This window comes from Myripristis murdjan, chromosome 1 (genome assembly GCF_902150065.1).
Source record: "Myripristis murdjan chromosome 1, fMyrMur1.1, whole genome shotgun sequence".
Classification (NCBI taxonomy): domain Eukaryota; kingdom Metazoa; phylum Chordata; class Actinopteri; order Holocentriformes; family Holocentridae; genus Myripristis; species Myripristis murdjan.
In genome coordinates, this window is record NC_043980.1 from 12992102 (window position 1) to 13012956 (window position 20855).

A 20855-nucleotide genomic window follows, 5' to 3' on the forward strand; every position below is an offset into this window, starting at 1 on the left:
ATTTTTGTTCCAGTGCCGAGGAAAACAAACCTGCTGGTTGTAAATATGTGATTTTGAAATGCCAAAGCTTAAAGTGAGAGCTGTGGCAGTACTCTAATGTAATAATTTGTTGCATTATCTTGTTGTTATTCATACTTTCATTATTTGATTATCATTATCATTCATTATGTTACTGTCTGCAGCTACAAAGCTACCCAAGTTCCCCACGGAACTCTGGATGAGATGGAAGGATATTTACAGGAAAGGAACTTGTAGTGTGATTTGTCCACCTATGAACTCAGTTTCCTCTTTCTGTCCTTTCTCCCACAGAAGCAGCAGCAGCAGTCGGCGGTGGACCGGCAGGCCGGCAGCGGGGGCAACAGTGGTGTTGGCGGTCCCCAGCAGGGTCTGACTGTGATGATCCAGGGCCAGGGTCAGACCACTGGCCAGCTGCAGGTCATCCCTCAGGGTGTCACCGTCATCCCAGGACCCGGCCAGCAGCTCATGCAGGCGGCGCTGCCCAACGGCCAGGTCCAACGCTTCCTCTTCACCCCCATGCCCTCTGCCGCCACGCCCACTTCGAGCACAGGTAGGATAAAAACCAAGCACACATGAAAAGATAGATCAATAGAGAGACATACACGCAGATGAGCATAGATTGCAGTTCCATCTCGGACTGGGCCGTGTATTGACATTACAGATATCATCTGGGATTTTGGATATTGTAATATGGCCTAAGTGTTGCAAGAGGCTGCATTTCAAAAGGATACAATTTTCTGACCTTACTGGGCTGTTCTTGCTGTTTTATTATGTGCCTTTACCTGCTACCTGCCACACAACTCAGTGTTTACTAAAAATATCTTGTGTGTAAATATCATTAAAAAGCAACACCAGTCATCCTGTCACATCTTGTCATATTGTCACAGTTAGCACTATTAAGGTATTTTGTCAAAAACATCATGAGATTTGGTTTTGTCCATATTGCCCAGCCCTAATTCAGTCATAGTTCTTCATAGGATAAGTTTCCATCCAACAGTCAGGCGACTTTGAAGCAAGAATTTGAGTTGCTGCAGAAAAGTAAATGTTAATTCGTTGTTTCCATTGGTTGAGTTAAAGTATGATGTACACACACACACACACACACACACACACACACACACACACACACACACACACACACACACACCCCAAAGATGTTTGAAGGCGTTTTCCCTCTTCTCTCTCCTTCTCCAGCCACTGCAGTCCCAGGCCAGCCTCACCCTTCCACCTCCACCAAAACCCCGGCTCAGCAGGCCGCCGCCCCCGTCCAGGCAGGGGCAGCCCCCCTGGCCGCCACCAGCACTCCTCCCTCTGCCACGCCGCAGGGCCAGTTACCACCTCAGACGCAGGCACACATGCCCATCCAGTCTCCCACCCCGCTGCAGGTGAAGACGCAGGGCGGCGCTGCCCAGCTGCAGCTCCAGCAGTCGCCACAGCTCATCAGCATGTCTGGGCTGCAGCAGCAGGTGCAGGTATGGACATGGGGATTGTAGAAAAGTGAACCGCAAGCTTGCAACCTCTCCTACAACAGCCTCAAGGCAGAGGCTGTTGAGCAAGGCACTCAAGCCGCAGCTGCTTGCATTGTGGCCCATGCTTAAAGCCTGTGCTTTTACTGGGCTGTTTCCTGCTATGAATGAAACTGTGCAAGTGTGTAGCACGGTTGATAAAAGCCAAATGTGCATGCTTACACTGTTTAACCCTGATCTGATGGTTAAAAAGTGGGAGCACAATAGCACGCAAAAAAACCCAAAACTGGTTAGTCTGCGCGTTGAAAATTCAGAGTCCATCCGTCCAACATTTCTCTTTGTCACAGTTTTTCCATTTAGCCAAGAGCTCTTGGAACAGCGATCAGGCCGCCAGTGTGTTCTACCTATCTAAATAAATTTTGTATAAATGAATGAATAAATAAAAATGAAATGAATAAATAAAGCCGGAGGCTCAGCTGCCCATTCCGTCTTTTAAGCTTTCATTAAACCCTGTGTGTATCTTTGCTGTGTTGTGGCTGTAGGTGTTGGCCCAGCTGCAGGCCCAGCAGGGGCCTGGTGGAGGCTCTCTGCCCCAGCACATCAAACTGCAGCTGCCCATCCAGATACAACAGCCTGGGACCACCTCAGCTCAGGGAGGACAGGTAGGGCAGCTGGCCTACTAAACCAGAGCTGAAGTCCCATTTCTCTCAGATGGCCTCCCTAAGGCCTTTCTCATCCCTTAGCTGAACATTGGAAATGGAGTCATACATTAGCTATCTGTAGTTTAGCAGAGGAAAAACAATATTTGCCCATTGTTTTCTGATGAACACACACCCCAAAATGTGTTACCCAGCTCATATCATCAATTGGTCTTATCTATCATCTCAAAAGTAAAACGTTTTTAAAAGTGTGCCTTGCTTATTGCTTGCTTTTAACAATTTCCTCATACTGGCAGTTTTCTTGCCAGGCTGGTAATCGCCCATCTCTTGACTGCTGGCAGCTGATCCTGGCATGTCTGCGAGCTTGAATAATTCACGTGTCTTCCAAGCTGAATAAATAACTGCACATGTAAACTGCTTTCCTGCATCCATGTTGATGTAACTAAGATGTTTGCCCAAAACAGATTTTCTTTTCTGTTTTTACCTTCGTAGACTGAGTTACAGCAGTGCAAGTTCACAGAGTATTTGATAAAGAGATATTAGTTTACACATTCAGAGTACAACACATTGGTCTTGATTATGTGCTAATTTTGAATTGTCGCCAAGATCGCTTCATCAAAGCCGCTTCTTTTGTTTTTATTAATCAGCATCTCTTCTGATATTCAGAAAGGAATGCTCAGCCTGTCCACAGTATATTTTTGTCTTATATATTTCATAATTGTGTGTGTGTGTGTGTGTGTGTGTGTAGATGGGGAACGTGGTGACCATCCAGACGGCCTCTGTGCAGGAGCAGCTGCAGAGGATCCAGCAGCTCAGGGAGCAGCAGCAGCAGAAGAAGAGACAAGCTGCCGAGGCCAAGAGAGAGCAGGCCCTGAACGCAGCCAGCCAGAGCGACATCATCCAGAAACAGGTCTGCGTGTGTCTGTGTGTGTGTGTGTGTGTGTGTGTGTGTGTGTGTTCAGGCAGCTGTCACAGCCAGGTTGTCCATCCCAGTCACTCTCTCCCTGCCATCAGTACATAAACAGTCATCATCCTCCAACCTTCCACTAAGACTAAGAGTTTATTTTCACAGCTCAGCCTCTGTCTCTGTCTCTCGGGCATACTACTACTTAGTGTGTGTCTGTGTGACTCAAAGTGTGTTTCTGTGTTTTCACCTGTCCTTGTGTATACTACTGTGTGTGCATTAGAGTGTAGTTCCGCCTGTATATTTCCATCCAAACCTGACCCGAGTCAGAGAGTAGTAACCGAGCCCCTCCTGAACCCAACAGGCTTCCTGTTATTTATGTCCGAACCCGACCCGAGCCCAAAGCTGAAGCACTGAGTTTGTGTCACGCTGTCACACAGTTGTTGTTACCATGGTTACAGCGTGCCTGTTAACCTGATTGCACATAAGTAATCTTGTAAATGACTGTTAAAAGGCATTGTTTTATAAAGCTCCAGACAGATTGTTTCAACACCCACACACATTATGAAATGTGGCCAAACATCTTTTCTAAATTTCTGTCTGAACCCGGCCCAGCGGGTCTCCACAGGCTCAGGTATCCACCCTCTGTTGTGCATCTGCACCCCCGGTGCTTGTTTTCTGTCTGTTAGGCACTATTTAGTGTTTGCCTTTGCCTGGGCTGTCATATAACATTTCCTAATTTTCACCTTCCTTGCATTTTTTTTTTTTTTTTTTTTACTGCATTTAAACTTAAAATCACGCAGTAACAAAAGTACTTTCTGGTTGTGGAATTTCTGCAAAGTGATGGGATTTTGAAAAGTCTGCTCCAGACCAGGAAAGTCAGGGAATTGAATTAGTTATTGTGACAGCTTATGGAATATCATGACATTTTGTCAGCTTTAGTTAAAAAAGAACCCATTTTAACCACTTTACTCACCAAACTTTATATTTATCCTCTATTGTGTTTTGGGTCATTTCCTCTGCAGAATGAAACAGAATAATATTTTTTATGAAAACCTCCTAAACAGAAGTGTGTTTTAAATTTTGATCAAGGAAAAATGACGTCACGTTTTGTTTACATGGAAGTTACACATTTCTGCTGCAGAAAGTCCTGAAAAAGCCATGAAATTTTGTGTTTGACAGATTGTGAATCCTTGGTATTTTTTGATGTTGGTCTCTTTTGAAGCAAATGTGTGATTTGTTCATTTTGTTGATTCAGTTTAGCCATTTTTCATTTTAGATTTCATGAGTATCATGTCTGTTGCTGAAGATGCTGTCGTCTCTGCTGACATGGTTCCTGATATTGTTTTTCTCAGGTGGTGATGAAACAAAACGCTGTGATCGAGCACTTGAAGCAGAAGAAGACCATGACGCCTGCGGAGAGAGAGGAGAATCAGAGGTTAGCCGTGTGTGTGAGTGTGTGAGTGTGTGAGCGTGAGTGTGTGTGTGTGTGTGTGTCATAGAAAGAAAGGCGGTCGAGAGGTCCGATCTCCACTAGATAACACACCACCCTTGGCTGGCCTTATGCTGGACTGTGCAACGTACAAACTTCAGTCAAAATGCTGCCTTGCTTAAGTGTATTCAGCATTGTGTGTGTGTGTGTGTGTGTGTGTGTGTGTGTGTGTGTGTGTGTGAGTTTAAAGGTGTTGTCCGTTCCCCTGCCAGTGGGGAAGTCAGGAGGTTTATATTGAAGCGGTCAGGGTCACGGGAAGGCTTAGATCTGCACCTCGCCTCCTACGTCAGCATCTCCTCGCTCACCAGGCCAGAGGCTGTGCAGCGACGTGTTTTCCAAGCAGCGTCTGCCCTGAAAATGGAAACATTTTAAGAGCATCAGAAACACATTTAGGAGCAGGACCTGTGAAAATAATTGAGAGTTGCCATGCTCCCGTTTTTGAATCCGCAGCTGCTGATGTTCTCGTTTCCTTGGCAGCGTGAATATTTTGTAGGACCACACGTTACTTCAGCAGCGCGGCAAAACACCGCGAGTAGAAAATTAACACAAAGCCGAAACATTAACACCACGCTTTCCCGTCTCTCCTTTTTTCCTCTTTTCTTCCCGTCACCACGTTGGGAGGTATTACACAGCATGGGAAGCCTGACCTTTTGGGTGTGTAACTCCCAAAAGCAGCGCGTCCTCACCATGAACCCACAAAACCAAGACAAACCCAGAGTCATCTGTTTATGGGAAATTGTGCAATAAAATCATCCTCAGCCCAACAGTCCAACATTTGTGATTTCTGCTAGTTATACCACAGTGAGTTCCAGTGGTGCATTTTGATTGGCTGAGAGGCTCTTTGATGAGGGCCAGTGTCTCCCGGTACCAGCACTACGATGGCATTTCGGTATATTTATCACTCCACCTCATTAACCTTCAGTACCTGTAACTAAGCTTAAACATATTAACGGTTAACCTGTCAAACTGTAATAATTAATAATGAATTTATAATGCAGTTTGGGTTTAATCACAATAATACACTGGAGGTCGTGTTACGCCGTGTGATATTGACTCTGGTGAGCTGTGGTCATAGACACGAGGCCAAAGAGCTAAAATTTTATAGCACTCCCTCTCATAAGTTATTTCTTAATTATTAACTGTCAATTCCTGCATGTAAACAATAGAAAATGCAAACATTAGTTTGGGAGGATCTGGACAACAATTACAGCTCCACAAATCCACTTTTGACTCAAGTTGCTTTTGCAGAAAAATCTTGTTTCTGGAAGGGCAAAATAAAATCATCAACTTTCTACAGACATGTCCCCCCTTCCTTCATTTTCTATAAGCAGTGGGTCGATTTTAAAGGGCGTGCGTGCGACCTATAGCTGACCCTGACAGCCGTGTGTTTGTGTCCACAGACGGTGTGTCAACACTTTGACTGTTCACACTGACCTGAAACCCCAAACCCAGACTGCCGTGACATCACTGCAGCAGCTCCGTCTGTTGTGTCTCATCCTCTTTCCATGCCTGCGTGCCACCCTCTCCTCCTGCTTTTCTTGCAGACATGTATTCTGCAAAAAATAACAGGGAACTCTTACATCACTGTGCGTGTGTGTGTGTGTGTGTGTTTGGTAGTTTAACAACTAGTGCACATGCTATAGGAACCCGGGCCCAATTCTCACTTCAACTGCCTAGTGTGTAGTGTGGGTGTGTCTGTGTGTGTGTGCGTTTGTGTGTATGTGTGTGTGTGTCATAATGTCCTCAGCTGACCATTCACACACAGGTGCACTCAACAAGACATGATGGTGAATGTAAACCAACAGTTTTCTATGTTAGTCGACAATGTCAGCAAACACGAGAGCAGACTGAGGTCACATGGCCATAAATTATCTGGGTTTACTGCATCGCAGGCATAAGGAATGTCCCACTCAGCTTTTTGTCTCTTCATCTGAGCAATTAGGATGATGATTGCTTGGATTATTAGCTTGGATTATGATTAATATTATTGTTCTTACTTCTCCACTGAAGCTAAATGGATCTCAGAAACCGTAACAGGCACAGGGCTTAAACTTGGCAGACAGGTTAGAGATCTCACCCACTGCTCAGGCCACAAAAATTACATCAGCTGACTTACATGGTGGCACCGTAAGAACAAACTTTGCATTAGGGCCTATAACATTTGAACCGTAATGCTCGGAAACAAAATTCTTGTTGTCGTAGTCTCTGTGGTTTGAGAAAAATCGATCCATGTAGCCCATTTGTGCCTGGACAGATTTTCTGCCATTTCCAATTTTGTCCAAATCAGGGTTCTTGTTTTTTTTTTTTTTTGTTTGTTTTTTGTTTTTTGTTTTTTGCAAACCCTCCTACAAATTTTTGAGCAGTCAACATCAAAGTTGGTACATAAGCATATATGGACCAAGCCGGAAAAGCACTTTTCACATTTTCAATATTCTGTACGGTTTTGCTCCAATTCACCTTCAAAGTTTGCTCAGATACTGTGAGCGGGACTTAATTTACAAAAAAAAAAAAAAAAAAAAAAGCCGTAACTCCTGAACTCTTTGTCCTATTGCAACCATCGTATTATTTCCAAATTTGGCACACGCTATATCAAGAGCGAGCTGCATGAAATTACTTTCTCAGATTTTTGATATTTGGTGCCATTTTGCTGTAATTTGCTTTCAAACTTTGTGGGTGGGGCCTTAACTATGAACACACGATGCTTTCTTAATAAAATTTCATACACATCCTCATGTAGACTTTGTGGTATTTGGCCTACAGGTGGCGTTATGCCAACTGGATAACTAACAAATGAAAACTGAAAACCATTATATTTCTGGCTCAGTCGTTCTGTACTGTACAAGCCAGTTTGAAAGTGTTCAGTATTGTTTGCTTAACAACCACATTCAAGTTTATTCCAATACCATTCATAATTTAAAAGTCACAACTTATAAAATGCATGGCGACACAAATGCCGACAAAGACATTTATTGTGAGCTGAAATCTTCAAATTCTTCTCTTTAGCCTCCTTTTTTTCCCTTTTTTCCATTCCTGCTCGGATTCATAATTCAGCCATGCTCATGCAGGTGCTTGGACACTGCTATGTTTCATCTTTAGTCCTGAGCTCCAATGCAATGTTTTGTCATTTTTAACAGTTTAAGACCTGCATATTATAAGCATCGGTGATTTATTTAAAATCAGTGCACCCAGACGAAATGAGGAAGGGTGATCCTGATAGCAATACAGCTGTCTTACGAAGAACATTTATCTTCTTCTAAAGTATAAAAATACATACTTCTCCATTGCACTAACACTGAAGGAACCTCTGTTGCTGCCAGCCCTCTAAATACTTGCTTTGCCAGCGTCACCTGTCGCTGTGGGGCTGATTTCTGTCTGCGGTTGAAAGTCATTAGACTCAGACGCAGACATGATGGACATGCTCCTCACTGCTGAAAAGCCTGTTTACAGCACATTTTTAGGACATTTGGCATAAATGGAGTGCAGGCAGAGAAATTAAATAAATAAATGGAGTTGGACTTAATCAGAGGTCATAAAGTCTGTACAGATCAATCAAAATATGCCTTTATTGTGTCCGATTCTGATCTTTCATACTAGTATCGATGTGTGACTTCAGATAAATTGCGGCACCCGTGTTAAATGATGTTGATCTAAATACTGTGGTGAGAGCAGCTCCGTGACTCTACAAGGTCAGTCAGAAATAGTCTCCATGTATCAGCCTGTTATTTTTTACTCTCTTGCTGTTTTTTTCCTCCTCCTTTTCGCTCTATTTGCAGAGGGTTAGATCAGCGCACAGTGCTGGACCCTACATGTGACCCTGAAACCGCACGCGTCTGTTTTTGTGCTTAAACGTGCGCTCGTGACACTTCCCGCTGCCCTTCTCGATGTTTACATGAGCTCAACGTGGCGTCCCGCTGTTCTTCTATCTGTCCATCTCTCACCATCCCTCTCTCCCAACCCTGCAGCTCCTCCGTCCCACTACTGAAGAGCAGAGAGTCTCACACAAATAAACACTGGGCAACAAAATATCCCTCTAACATCTGCCGGACACGTGGCCCGGTAACTTGACGACCGCTCGGCTCGCAGTAGATGTCCTTTTGATTAGATTTTATTCAGATACCAACACAAATGTAGCCACTCTGCTTCGCTTTCAAGAAGCAGACGTTTTAGATTCAGGATCTCTGTAAGAGCTCTCTGAAAGCTTTCACGCCGGTGTTCTTGCTTCTGAGAAGTTGGAACCAGCTCCCCATTAACATTTCCCAGCAATCCTGGCGGAGGCCGTTGGGGAATAAAACAATTTTCATCAACATTGCATTAAAATCATTCATTTTGCCTCCATAACATGAAATTGAAAGAGCAAGCCAAACAAATATTTCAAAGGACTTTTTTTCGTGTTGGGAAGATTAGCTTTTGGCAGGTCAACCTTTATTTGATAGTTTTTACAGCGGAGAGCGACAGGGAAGATTAGGAGAAAAGGGAGGGGGGTGACATTTGACAAAGAGTCCAAGTCAGATTCGAACCCAGGATGGTGTGGTTGCATGTCGTGTGTCCTCGCCAACCAAACCTCCGAGGACTTAGAGAGAAATGATCTGGCTCGGTGACATACTCAAATGTGTGATACAAAGTTCACATTTAAAGTAGCCAATAGCTTTAGTTTACGGGTTGTATTGTCCAGCCTGATCAATATGTTCAACTCATGTTAAGCTCATGATCACCTGTGTTGGTGTCCTGTGATTTTGCATGTTTAACCTAATAACCACAAAATGTATAAAATAAATGTTTCCTCTAATCTTTTCCCAAACCAAGTAGTCGTATTTAAGAGCTCTGATATAATTTTTCCTACATTCCAACCAGCCGTTGGTTTCCATTCATTCCGCTACGATATGAATATCAACTTTCAGAGACTTCAGACTTTCTTCATACCACGATTCCATCGCTGTAATAAAGTCGTCCATGTTAGTTTTCTTGTAGCGGCACTGTTGCGTTTTGATGACTTGAAATTAGTCCCCAGGGAAAGGTTTGCTTTACGCAGCAAATTAATTCAACTTGTTAAATTAGTGAAACGAGTTTTTGTGGTTTATAAATGGTGACAAGAGAGTTAGCCACAGAAACAGAACATTACATTGTGGGATTTTCAACCAAAAATTTTAATTTGAAAATCGGGGGGGTTGATTATATGTTCTTAATTATATGTTCTTGCGTATAAATCTTTAGTACCCCCACCAGCATGAGATGCAAAATGCTGCAATGTAAATTGTATTTAAATTGTAGTAAATGGGCCAAACATTCAGAATCACTGGTATGGTGCTTTAATTCAGGCTTTGCAAACACATGATCAGATAAGTGGTATTTCTTCCACTTTTTTTCTTTTTTCCACTTCTTTTTTTTCTCCTTCACTCCTTTCTCACTAAGGCCTTTAGTGTCTGCAAAACCACTGACATAACTCCTACTCATCAAGAACACTGTCTTACACCAGTGACATGGTGACTAATGACTTTGAACACTGAAAACGTTTCAGTACCCACCACTGGTTTTGATAAATCTGGGCCCAGGAATATTAAAATTGATCACAGTATTTGCTGTTGGCCCTCATTTGACAAAGAATCACTGTGTTTTGTTCTCGGCCGCGGTTCCTGGATGAGATTATAAATTTGTCCTCTGCATCCTGGTGGCTGTCCAGCCTCAGTGTTTTATTCTCGGATATACCAGCGGTTTCCGGTGCATTTGGGTGACAAAAGTTCATTGTTAACATCTGTTAGTTATTAATCCACCTCTCTCTTTCCATTCTCCAGGATGATCGTGTGCAACCAGGTGATGAAGTACATCCTGGACCGGATAGACAAGGACGAGAGGCAGGCGGCCAAGAGGAGGAAGAAGGAGGAGGTGGTGGAGCAGAAGAGGAGAACGGCCAACGCCACCAAGCTCTCCTCGCTCCTCTACCGGCACAAGGAGAGCCTCAAGACGGAGATCCTGAAGAAACGGGCCCTGCTCGACAAGGAGCTGCAGCTAGAGGCCCAGGTGTGGAGGGAGGGAGGGAGGGAGGAGGAGAGCACCGGGAGTCATTAGGGAGACAGGGATTCACTAGTTTTATCAGTTTTGTTTTGTTTTTTCTTTAATTTCAACTTGAAGCAGTCAATGTTTTGTTCATGTTGTTCTTCTAAAGAAATTCTGTGATAAATAGAACTGGAAATGCATTCATTGATGTGCATCCTTTCAGTTTGTTCTGGTAGTTTTAAAATTGTTTTCATCTGTACTTTATTCCTTTATTAGTTTTCAGCTGTTGATTAAAACTTGGTCCATGAACGAGGCGGCTCTTTGCTGCACTACAAATAACCGCAAGAACTACCTCGTTGGAGCAGTGTGACATGTTTACTGTTTACTGTTCATTTATTTTATGAGGTTGAGGTCGCTCGATTTTAGCACACGTAATACATTCTGGAAAAACAAATAAAGTAATCATGGTTTCCACTGGTCAAAGAATTCCAGGAATATGGAATAGTGAGAGGTTTTTGTTATTCCAGACAAGAAAAGTCATGAAACGTAGGGAACATCAGGGAATTGTACAAATGAGGACTATGTAATGTCGTTCATAACTTGTCTGACACATATTAAATATATTTGCTGCTTTTCAGCTGGATTTTCCCGCAGCAATCCCAGCACTAGGAGAAACTACACTCTTTACCCATTTCAGGCTTGAGCTTAAAAACATGAACAAACCAAGAAGGAATATACACTACTCACAAAAAGTTAGGGATATTTGGCTTTTGGGTGAAATTTATGGAAAATGTAAAATGTTCACGCTACAGTGATATTATATCATGAAAGTAGGGCATTTAAGTAGAAGCATACACTGGTGATTTCTTCATCTCAAACAATTTATTGAAACAAAAGCCAACAACAGTGGTGGATATACCACAACAAAAAATGTTAGTGTCAATAACTTGTCATGTGCCCTTGAGCATCAATTACAGCTTGACAACGACGTCTCATGCTGTTCACAAGTCGACTTATTGTCTGCTGAGGCATGGCATCCCACTCTTCTTGAAGGGTGGCCCTCAGGACATTGAGGTTCTGGGGTACAGAGCTCCGAGCCTCTACACGGCGACTCAGCTGATCCCATAGGTTTTCTATGGGATGCAGGTCTGGAGAAAGTGCAGGCCACTCCATTTGAGGTACCCCAGTCTCCAGCAGCCGTTCCCTAATGATACGACCTCGATGAGCTGGAGCATCAAACACCTGATATGAATTTTGCCGTTAAACTCCTTGTTAGAGAACAGCAACTTGTGCAAAAAGTACTGAAAGATTGAACAGTTGGACATGTGCATTAAAAAGTTTACAGAAGGTCACATTAAGTTCACCTGTAAAGGTTATAATGCATTTTAGGTTCATCCTGAAATTTCACCCGAAAGCCGAATATCCCTAACTTTTTGTGAGTAGTGTAATTGTAGTTGGTTTGAGCATGACAGCCTTAGTGCAGTTAAGTTTTTCACAGTTGCCCTGACCCACTGTAACCCCACCTGTCCTGCCGCTGTGTTCTCCAGGAGGAGCTGAAGCGGGACCTGCTGAGGTTGCAGCGAGAGAAGGAGAGGGCCCAGGCCGCAGCCCACCAGGCCGCCCAGGCAGCCGCCGCAGCCCAGCAGCAACATGCCCTGGCACACGCACACACCACATCTCACCACCACCTCACCGCCACCAGCGCCCACAAGAGGAAACGGGAAGAAGAGCGGGAGACGACGACGACGACGTCGGCCAAGTCCAAGAAGAAGAAGATGATCTCGACGACGAGCACCAAGGAGAGCAGGAAGGATACCAAGCTGTACTGCATCTGCAAGACGCCCTACGACGAGACCAAGTATGACGACACAGCATTCAAGTCTCATCACTCAGAGGGAACAGTAAAACAAGTAGTTTAAAGACAAAAAACAAAAAACCAAAGCTCATTCAGTGACATCTTGGGCTCCTACCCCGTAAAATTCAGACTTTTGGACTCGGCAATCCGGTTTCACTCTAATGGAGATAATTCTTGTTTTCCTGTTCTCTTGCCTACGCTGTCATTTAAAGACATTAGACATTCACTCCCACAAGCCAGTCCGTGATCATAAGAGCATCAAGTGGAGTATAAACTAAAATGACACGCAGAGCAACATCCTGATTATTGTAATCTCCTGAGTGACAGCTTGATATACATGTTTTGCAGGGGATTAACCAGTGATGCTGTGTAACAACGAAATTTATGAGACTAATCTTCAAGTAGAGCTCAACTCTCACCCAAACTGCCCACCCTAATATTTCAAAGTTAGGATACAGTGCGGTATATTTAGTGACACACTCTAAGCCAGTCAATCAGCAGTAACAATCACTTTAACTGTTTAATGGAGTTCTCTATCAGAAATATCCTCATGCAACACGTTTCGCTCTCCGCAGGTTTTATATCGGCTGCGATCTGTGTACCAACTGGTACCATGGCGACTGTGTGGGCATCACAGAGAAGGAGGCCAAGAAGATGGACGACTACATCTGTGTCGAGTGTAAACGGGGCCAGGAGGGCAACACAGAGGAGCTCTACTGCATCTGTCAAACGCCTTACGATGAGTCCCAGTAAGGAGCTGCACAAGTGTGTCTGTGTGTGTGTCTGTGTGTGTGTCTGTGTGTGTGTCTGTGTGCGTGTCTGTGTGTGTGTCTGTGTCTGTGTGCCTGCATAGGTGTGTGAGCATCTCAATGCCTCTGATGATGCGTTCCGACATTGTACAAGTAAGGTAAATCCTTCTGATGATAGGGCAGGTGTGTCATTACAGCAGCAAACAGCAATAGGAAAAAGTAAAGAACAACAACAACAACAACAAAAAAAAAACTATTGAAAAAAAATGTGAATAAGAATAATACTTATTCTGACAAAATGAAGATGATAGTTGAATGTGAATGTGATATAACCAAAAAATCAAATGTATGCAGGAATTAAATCGGGGGAGAAATAAAAAATGAGTACATATGCACTTACAAATAAGGATATGATCATATGAAGAAAGTAAATAACTAGAAAAGTGCAGTTTCTGGGGAAACTGCATGGGCAAGCTGGAAGACACTGAAAACAATTATCAATTTAAAAAAAAGTTGTAAAAGCTCTGAGAAGGTTGAAAGGTTGAGAAATTCTAAGCCACAAGCTGAACAGTTTAAAATTTGAATGAAGTTTCTAGCTCAAAGTATGACACAGTAACAAATCGTTGAATATTGCTGAATTTTTGAGCAACTGTCCCATTCTTTCCTATGGGGAAAAAAGTGTAAATAAAGCTTAATAATTCAAAAAAGTTTTAAAGAAGCTGAATTTTTTAAAGTTTGAAAAAAATTTTTAGCACTAAGTATGTGGAAGTAGTTACGTGCCAAAAAACGTACGGAATAATGTTTAGCATATAATTATAATAATGCATAGCATATATGCTTGCATATCCTGTAAGCACATTGTATTCACTTGAACAAGTCTTCAGAAGGAATGCAGTGGTTCTCAGACAGATGAAATGAAAACCAGCAGGAGTGTCGGGCCTAACTGGGAACTGATTTACACCTGGGATGACAGGTGAAGGCAGCTAATTCTATAATGAGTTACTAGCCGGTAGGATGGAAAAACAGCAGCATCCTGGGAGCCAGAGTATTAATAAAACTTTGCGGATATAAGTCATTCAGGTGATTATTTATCCTCCTCTCTTTTTTATGTGAGGTCGGTGAAGATGATTTGGCGACACATGAATAAAGAACAACATACAGTTTTTCAAGTTGGGATGCTGACTGGCCTTGATTTACCCTTCCTTGACCAGCTATGTATTTCACCCGTGATTACCAAAGATATTAAACACTTAACACTGATATTTTTTTCACAAGGTTAAGTAACTAAGGCATCTCTGCCAAAAAAAAAAAGTGTAATAGCTCTGCAACTTTAGAAATGTCTGTATGTGTCTTCCATGTTTTTTGATTATTCTTTTTATTGCAGAAGGGTGGTGTACAGTGTATTCCAATACTGATAACATGTTCTGCAAGTTTTCAAAATTACAGAAATAACAAAAACAAAAATATAATAGTAATAACAAAAACAAAAAGTAATAACAGCAATATTACCAAACTTGTAGTACAATTTAACATATAAGTGTGCACAATAAGTGGGATAATACACAAAAGGCTAAAAATAAATAAATAGATAAATAAATAAATAAAATAAAATTTAAAAAATAAAAAAAATAAAAAATAAAATAAAATAATAAATAAAATAATAGTATTTTATATATATATATATATATATATATAACCCCCCTACACCCCCAGTGACGTCCATGTTTACACTGTAGCAGAACTGTAACCAAAGCCATACAAACTACCAAAACACTAGATCGTTGTTCTGTCCTCTAACCAGAAATCCAAAGTTTCATGCTCGCCGCATAAATAAGTTGTTGGAAAAATGTTGGGAAAAATGCAGTGTCTCTAACCTCTAATTTGTTGTTATCTGAGCATTTAATCATGGTTCTCACAATCGCACTTCTGCAACAGTAGCTTGCCAGGTTCTCTGCTAGTTATCCGGCCCTTGTGGTGCTTCAAAAACGTCCAATTTCAGCGCACAGTTTTGTCCTGCGAACCCTAACGAGTGTTCTCCCCCTCCTCCCCAGGTTCTACATCGGCTGTGACCGGTGCCAGAACTGGTACCACGGTCGCTGTGTGGGCATCCTGCAGAGTGAGGCCAACCACATCGACGAGTACGTGTGCCCGCAGTGCCAGTCGACAGAGGACGCCATGACGGTCCTCACCCCGCTCACTGATAAGGACTTCGAGGGCCTGAGGAGGATCCTGCGCTCCTTACAGGTATATGAAGGATGTAACTTCACACACACCTTAGTCACAGTAGTAATAGTAGGAGGTTGAGCAGTAGTAGCTTTCATAGTGGTATTATGCACAGCCGTATATAAACATCAGCCCGTTTTTATACAAACAAACTTTTCATGGAGGAAGTTCAGGTATGTTGAAGACAGACACACGCATTCACATCAGAGAGGGGTTAATGGATGAACCTTCCCATCCTGCAGGTATAGAACACACACTCTCACTCACACACACGCACACACACACCTACCTCCTCCTTGCCTTTCTGCAGTATAAGAGCAGCAAACAAAAGACTCCTCTGTATCCATCTTATCTGATGGGTTTTGCTCCCCAGAGCGCCAGTTGGACAGCTGCCTGGCCACAGGGCTTTTTCCTAGCTTCCCTCTCTGCTCTCCTCCTCCCACTTCTACCTCTGCTCTATTCATTTTCTCCTCATCTCTCCAGTGTTGTGTTGAAGAGAGAGAAAGAGAAAGTGAGGGAGAAAGAAAGAGGGAGGGAGGGAGGGAGACACCAACGGGCAAGAGAGAGAGGGGGAGAACATCTGTGTTGACCCACCTGCCTCCAGTGTCATTTTCATGGTGCTGTTTGTTTTTCTTCATTGGTTTCAGTTTTCTCAAGTGTCTTCTTCTTATTATTATTTCTCTCCTGCACCCTCTCCCTCTCTCCCCTCCAGGCACATAAAATGGCGTGGCCATTCCTGGAGCCGGTGGATACAAATGACGCCCCAGACTACTACCGGGTTATCAAGGAACCAATGGGTAAGTAAACATTATCATTATCGTTAAACATTATCTTTGCAAACAAAATTTTCTGCACGTTTAATGCATCAAGTGCCATGTTACACTCATGTATTATATACTGTTGGTTAGAATCAGGGAGTGAAACAGTCATTATTCCCTCTCTGATATCTATTTTATATTGCTGTAAAAACAAAAGAAGAATTCTACTTCAGACAACTGTATTTATTCAAGTTTCTCGCCAAAAACTCATTTTTACAAGGTTACTTTTGAACATATCGAGATAACATAATAATTTACCTTCACCAGATACTCATTTTTACTTGAACTTGAATGCACCATAATGTAATTTCATGCAACCGCTAACAATAACAAGGAGCCAACAGTAACTCGATGAGGCCCGAGTCTTTCTTCCAACTCAGAGCTGATTATCAATCCTCGTCCCTGTTCTGTCCTGACTTGTTGGCTGACTCGGCTGAGATTTAGTACTCTTGTGGCTGCGGTCGGTTTGAGTGTCATCTGTGACAGTGCCTCCGTTTACTCTCGTTAAATAGTTTGACATGTTTGCCTCACTGCACCGGGAAACGGTCAATACCGTGGGAACATTTCGGAATCGTAACGTTTTTCATGCATCTCACGCCTCAATCAATGAAGGCAACAGCCAGTGATTACTAACAGTAACAGCAAGAGAAGAGACGAGTTGTAGTCAGCCCCTGTAGTGAAAACACTGGTTATAGGTCCTAAAGTTTACACACTTTCTGCCATGTTGTAGACGAGCCCACCTCTTCTCGCTCTTCGCTTGTGTTTTCTCTCCCTCCATCTCGCTATCATAGATTGCAGCTTGCACAGTCAAATCACATGCCTCTGTCACAGTAATTATCATCCCTGTGCTTCACAGCCCACTGTATAGAGTTCTACAGATGAAATAAAGCTTCGAGACAGAGGCTTTGAATCGAGGATTTTTACTAATCGAATTAACCCAAGCTCCTCGAGGAATCGTTTCAGCCCTGCGCCCATGCCAACACAATTAGAAGTACTGCAGACAAGGTTTGGAATCAGATATTTCCCAGCTCTCCTCATACATTACTGAATGGAAATCAGTTTCCAGTCCCACTTGTGCACACACATGTGTGTAAGTGTGTTTCACTGCCCAATCTGGACACAGGCTAGGTCTGTCTTTTACCTGCAAAGAAGCTTTAATGCCTTAACATTTTCAAACTCCTACTTGATTTTAATTTAGAGGTAAAAGTGCCTCAGTAGTAGTGTCTCCATTTTCATAATTTCAATAGTCATCACAAGTAACGCCCAATTTGTAATGCTAATACATGCACACACACAAGCAAATGCACACCCTCGATCCCTGACCCTGAGGGCCTTTAAACGCTGCCAGCAGAAGGCCAGCAGGGAGGAAGCCCTCCAACTCAGATCAAACCAGCCATGTAAATGGGGACTTGCGTCAACAGGGCCTTTTTGAACTTCCACACAAACAAACCGTTAATGAGCTGGTCCGGGCCTGCCGGGCTCACTGTGGAAACGAACCAGCCCCACACTTAGCTCCTGTTGGCCTGAGCCTGGAAACCCAACCCCCCCGCCCCCTCTCTGCTACCGCAAGAAAAAGACCTTGTTGGTTTCAAAAAATAAAAAGGGCGTCTGGCTGGTGTAGCTGCAGCCATTGGTAGCTTTGGAGGGTTTTGAGATGAAATCTGATGACAGAGAAGAAGGAGGTCTTTGATATTGGCTGTGAGGTTTGTAAGCCCCTGGCTGGCTGGGTGGGGGTGAGGGAGGTTAAGAGTCGGATATGTTTGTTTAAAACGGAGCCCCAGGGACGCAGCACAGAGCAAACCACCGGCAGCAGGAGATTATATGAAGGGCCTAGCTGTTGCCAGCTAGCTTTCTCACTAACTCAATCTTGTGTTTTTTTCTGTTTCTAACTTGATTTAACCAGGTTAGTACTACTGAAAGCTCCTTTTCAAGTGAAATCTGGACTTAGAGGGACTGGTGTTCAGTGGGCTGTCAAAGGTCCCATTAATTTTGTGTGGATTTTCCTCTCAGGAATGACACGCAGATAATGACGTTCTCCTCAGGAATGACAAATCGGTCAGATCTCAGTAACTGATCTGGAAGTCCAAGGAGATTGGGGTTAAAGCTGGCAGAGGCTTTGGATTTTTGCTGTCACATATAAAGTAATGAACTGCGCTCCCTGGAAGCATATTTGAATGTCTATCAAGCACATGCCACATAACCTGCAATTACTTTGAAGCAAGTATGCAGATTTTTGGAGCAAAGTCAATGAGAAAGGCCACAGATTTATCTCTTACTTCCCTTTTCATTATGTTTGTGATGTTTTGTTTTTGGCAAGAGCTGAAAGTAAGTTCTGCTATCAAATATTCATTCAGACAATCGCCGACTCATTATTTTTCCTTATAATTTCACGTTTCCTAGACCTTTCCACCATGGAGGAGAGATTGCAGAAGCGCAAGTACGTCAAGCTGACAGAGTTTGTTGCGGACATGACCAAAATCTTCGACAACTGCCGCTACTACAACCCGAGCGACTCGCCCTTCTACCAGTGTGCGGAGGTGCTGGAGAACTTCTTTGTCCAGAAGCTCAAAGGCTTCAAAGCCAGCAGGTAAGATGACGGTAACGCTGATGATGATGTCACTTCGTGCTTTCTTCCTGGTCAGCATCAAGGAGGAAAAGGAAAGGAGTTGTTGACATAGTGGGAACCTAATATTGGTTGCTTCCTCTCGTATTATTTAGGTGGATGCAGTCATCCGATGCGGCCTCCAGTATTGTTGTTGTACAAACATATTCTCAGTGGTCTGGGGGAAATTCTAGACCTGGTGGTGTTAATTCAGTGCTTTACCAATCAGAGTTACACATGATCCCCTTAAATGATGAGAAATGTGTTTTGGGAAGAGAGGGTGCGACAAAATGGTTGCAGATGTGAACTGTGGCTTTGAGCGAGAGCATGAATGCCAAGGATTAGGGATACAAGCAGGGATTGAATTGTAGGATTTTGGGTAGCAGCCCAGCGGTGATATTTGGCTACCGAGATCTCCTTTAGCCCCTATTGAAATTCTGGCTGATGAGGACAAATTTTCAGTCGTCCCAGCGCTGAATGGCAGTCGGGTGGCATAGTGAGAAGGGAAATCGTCCATCAGCTGGAGGACTTAGGTTTAGGCCTGCGTGTTGGCAAGCATCCACCCTGTGGTCTTGCACATGTGTAGACGACACTGGCCCGATCCCAAAGTCTGTACTTAAAGATTCACAGACTTCAGCTCTTGTTCTTGATAAGTCCACAAGGGTTCAGGGCTGTCCCACTGAGGAATCCTGAGGTATGTGAGGGTGCGCTTGCAGATTTTTCGAGTCCTTCCTTAATACTTGGGCCGCCTAAGCTTGCAAAGCTGCAGAGTTTTCTTGAGGGAAAACAGCGATGGCAAAAAGACATTTGTATAGATATGATGACCTAAGATCGCACTATCATCTGGGACTTGATACTCAGTCTAAATGGGCCAACTCAGAATTTCGATCCCTTATTCAGAACCAACAGCAGCCCTGTGTAATTATGGGCTTCACTTTTGAATGGCAAAGGTGTGAACAGATCACCGACTAATTTGTGACCTCCATAGGCACGACGATACAGGACATGCTTTATATTATAGGAAGGCCATTTTCACCTCGGTGTATCTTGAACCTGTGTTCAGTTACCAAGTTACCAAGAAATCACCATCTTTTGGATTAGCTCATGTTCATAGTGTAGTTGTAACAAGACACCACCGGGGAGGAACAGTCAATAAAAATGCGTTTAAATTGAGTAGGAAGATTGTGACTCCAAGTTAATCCGGACGTGAAAAATATGTCATACATGACTTCTGCTACTGTCCCAGGTCAAAACCCCCGTGTAAATCTCAACTCCTTGGTGTAAAAATGGTGTAAGTTCAAACAGTTCACTGGTAATTAGTAGCCCACCGTCTAGTTGCTGCAATCTGCAATCTGTCCGAGTGCATGTAGAGCATCAGTGTAACACGATGTCACGATGTGCTGTGACATGTTTCCCTGCCTCTGACAAGCTCAGACACCCTCACACACACTCACATTTTCCCTGACCACTGGTCAGTTACGGTCTGTGGGGGTTCAATGCTCTGGATAACTGGATGTTGGGATTGGGCCACAGAAATCCCTCCGCCTCCAGGGTGCTGTCCTGCAGCCGAGCCTGACCTCTGACCTCTGACCTCACTGTGGAAAGAGACGAGAGAAAAGAGAATTACCCTCCCGAGGTTAATAAAGCATCACATTATTGTCTAATATGCTCGGCAGAGGCCAGCGCGGTTCATTGGCCAAGTTATGTATAACTGTCACTCGTCCTACTTGTGATTAGTAACTCGATGTTAGGTTCCCATTATGACAACGACTCCTTGTCTTTGATTTGCTGGGTCACTATCTTCTGTATCCTCTGAGCTGTAATATCTTTTACTTTTCTATTAGGGTTGTGACTGAACACTCGTATAGCCAGCAGGCTTTTTCACTGCTTCCACTGCTTTTATTTATATGTTTTGTAAAATGTAGCTGAGCATGCAGACATTTCTCTTGAAAAAAATATGCACAAAATGGAAGAGTTTAACCACTTAGCGAGTTAAATGATCAGGCTTATTTTCATTTTGTGACACTGACGGACAGTAAACTCACTGTGTCATGGAAGACAAAACAAAATAAAAAAGT

The 20855-nt window shown here is 43.3% G+C and overlaps 1 protein-coding gene across 4 annotated transcripts in view; it reads left to right on the forward strand.

Annotated features, from left to right (window-relative positions):
• The window catches only part of LOC115374610 (nucleosome-remodeling factor subunit BPTF), a 62973-nt gene that overhangs the window by 37571 nt on the left and 4547 nt on the right, over positions 1 to 20855 (forward strand). For 3 of the 4 annotated variants that reach the window (XM_030073632.1, XM_030073877.1, XM_030073719.1), the window contains 11 exons: positions 310 to 568; positions 1213 to 1490; positions 2027 to 2146; positions 2892 to 3053; positions 4403 to 4485; positions 10329 to 10554; positions 12078 to 12388; positions 12961 to 13134; positions 15186 to 15378; positions 16070 to 16154; positions 18576 to 18762. In XM_030073632.1, the coding sequence (XP_029929492.1) occupies positions 310 to 568; positions 1213 to 1490; positions 2027 to 2146; positions 2892 to 3053; positions 4403 to 4485; positions 10329 to 10554; positions 12078 to 12388; positions 12961 to 13134; positions 15186 to 15378; positions 16070 to 16154; positions 18576 to 18762 (2078 nt within the window). The remainder of the gene's footprint in view (positions 1 to 309; positions 569 to 1212; positions 1491 to 2026; positions 2147 to 2891; positions 3054 to 4402; positions 4486 to 10328; positions 10555 to 12077; positions 12389 to 12960; positions 13135 to 15185; positions 15379 to 16069; positions 16155 to 18575; positions 18763 to 20855) is intronic. The other variant, XM_030073798.1, reaches the window with a different exon arrangement.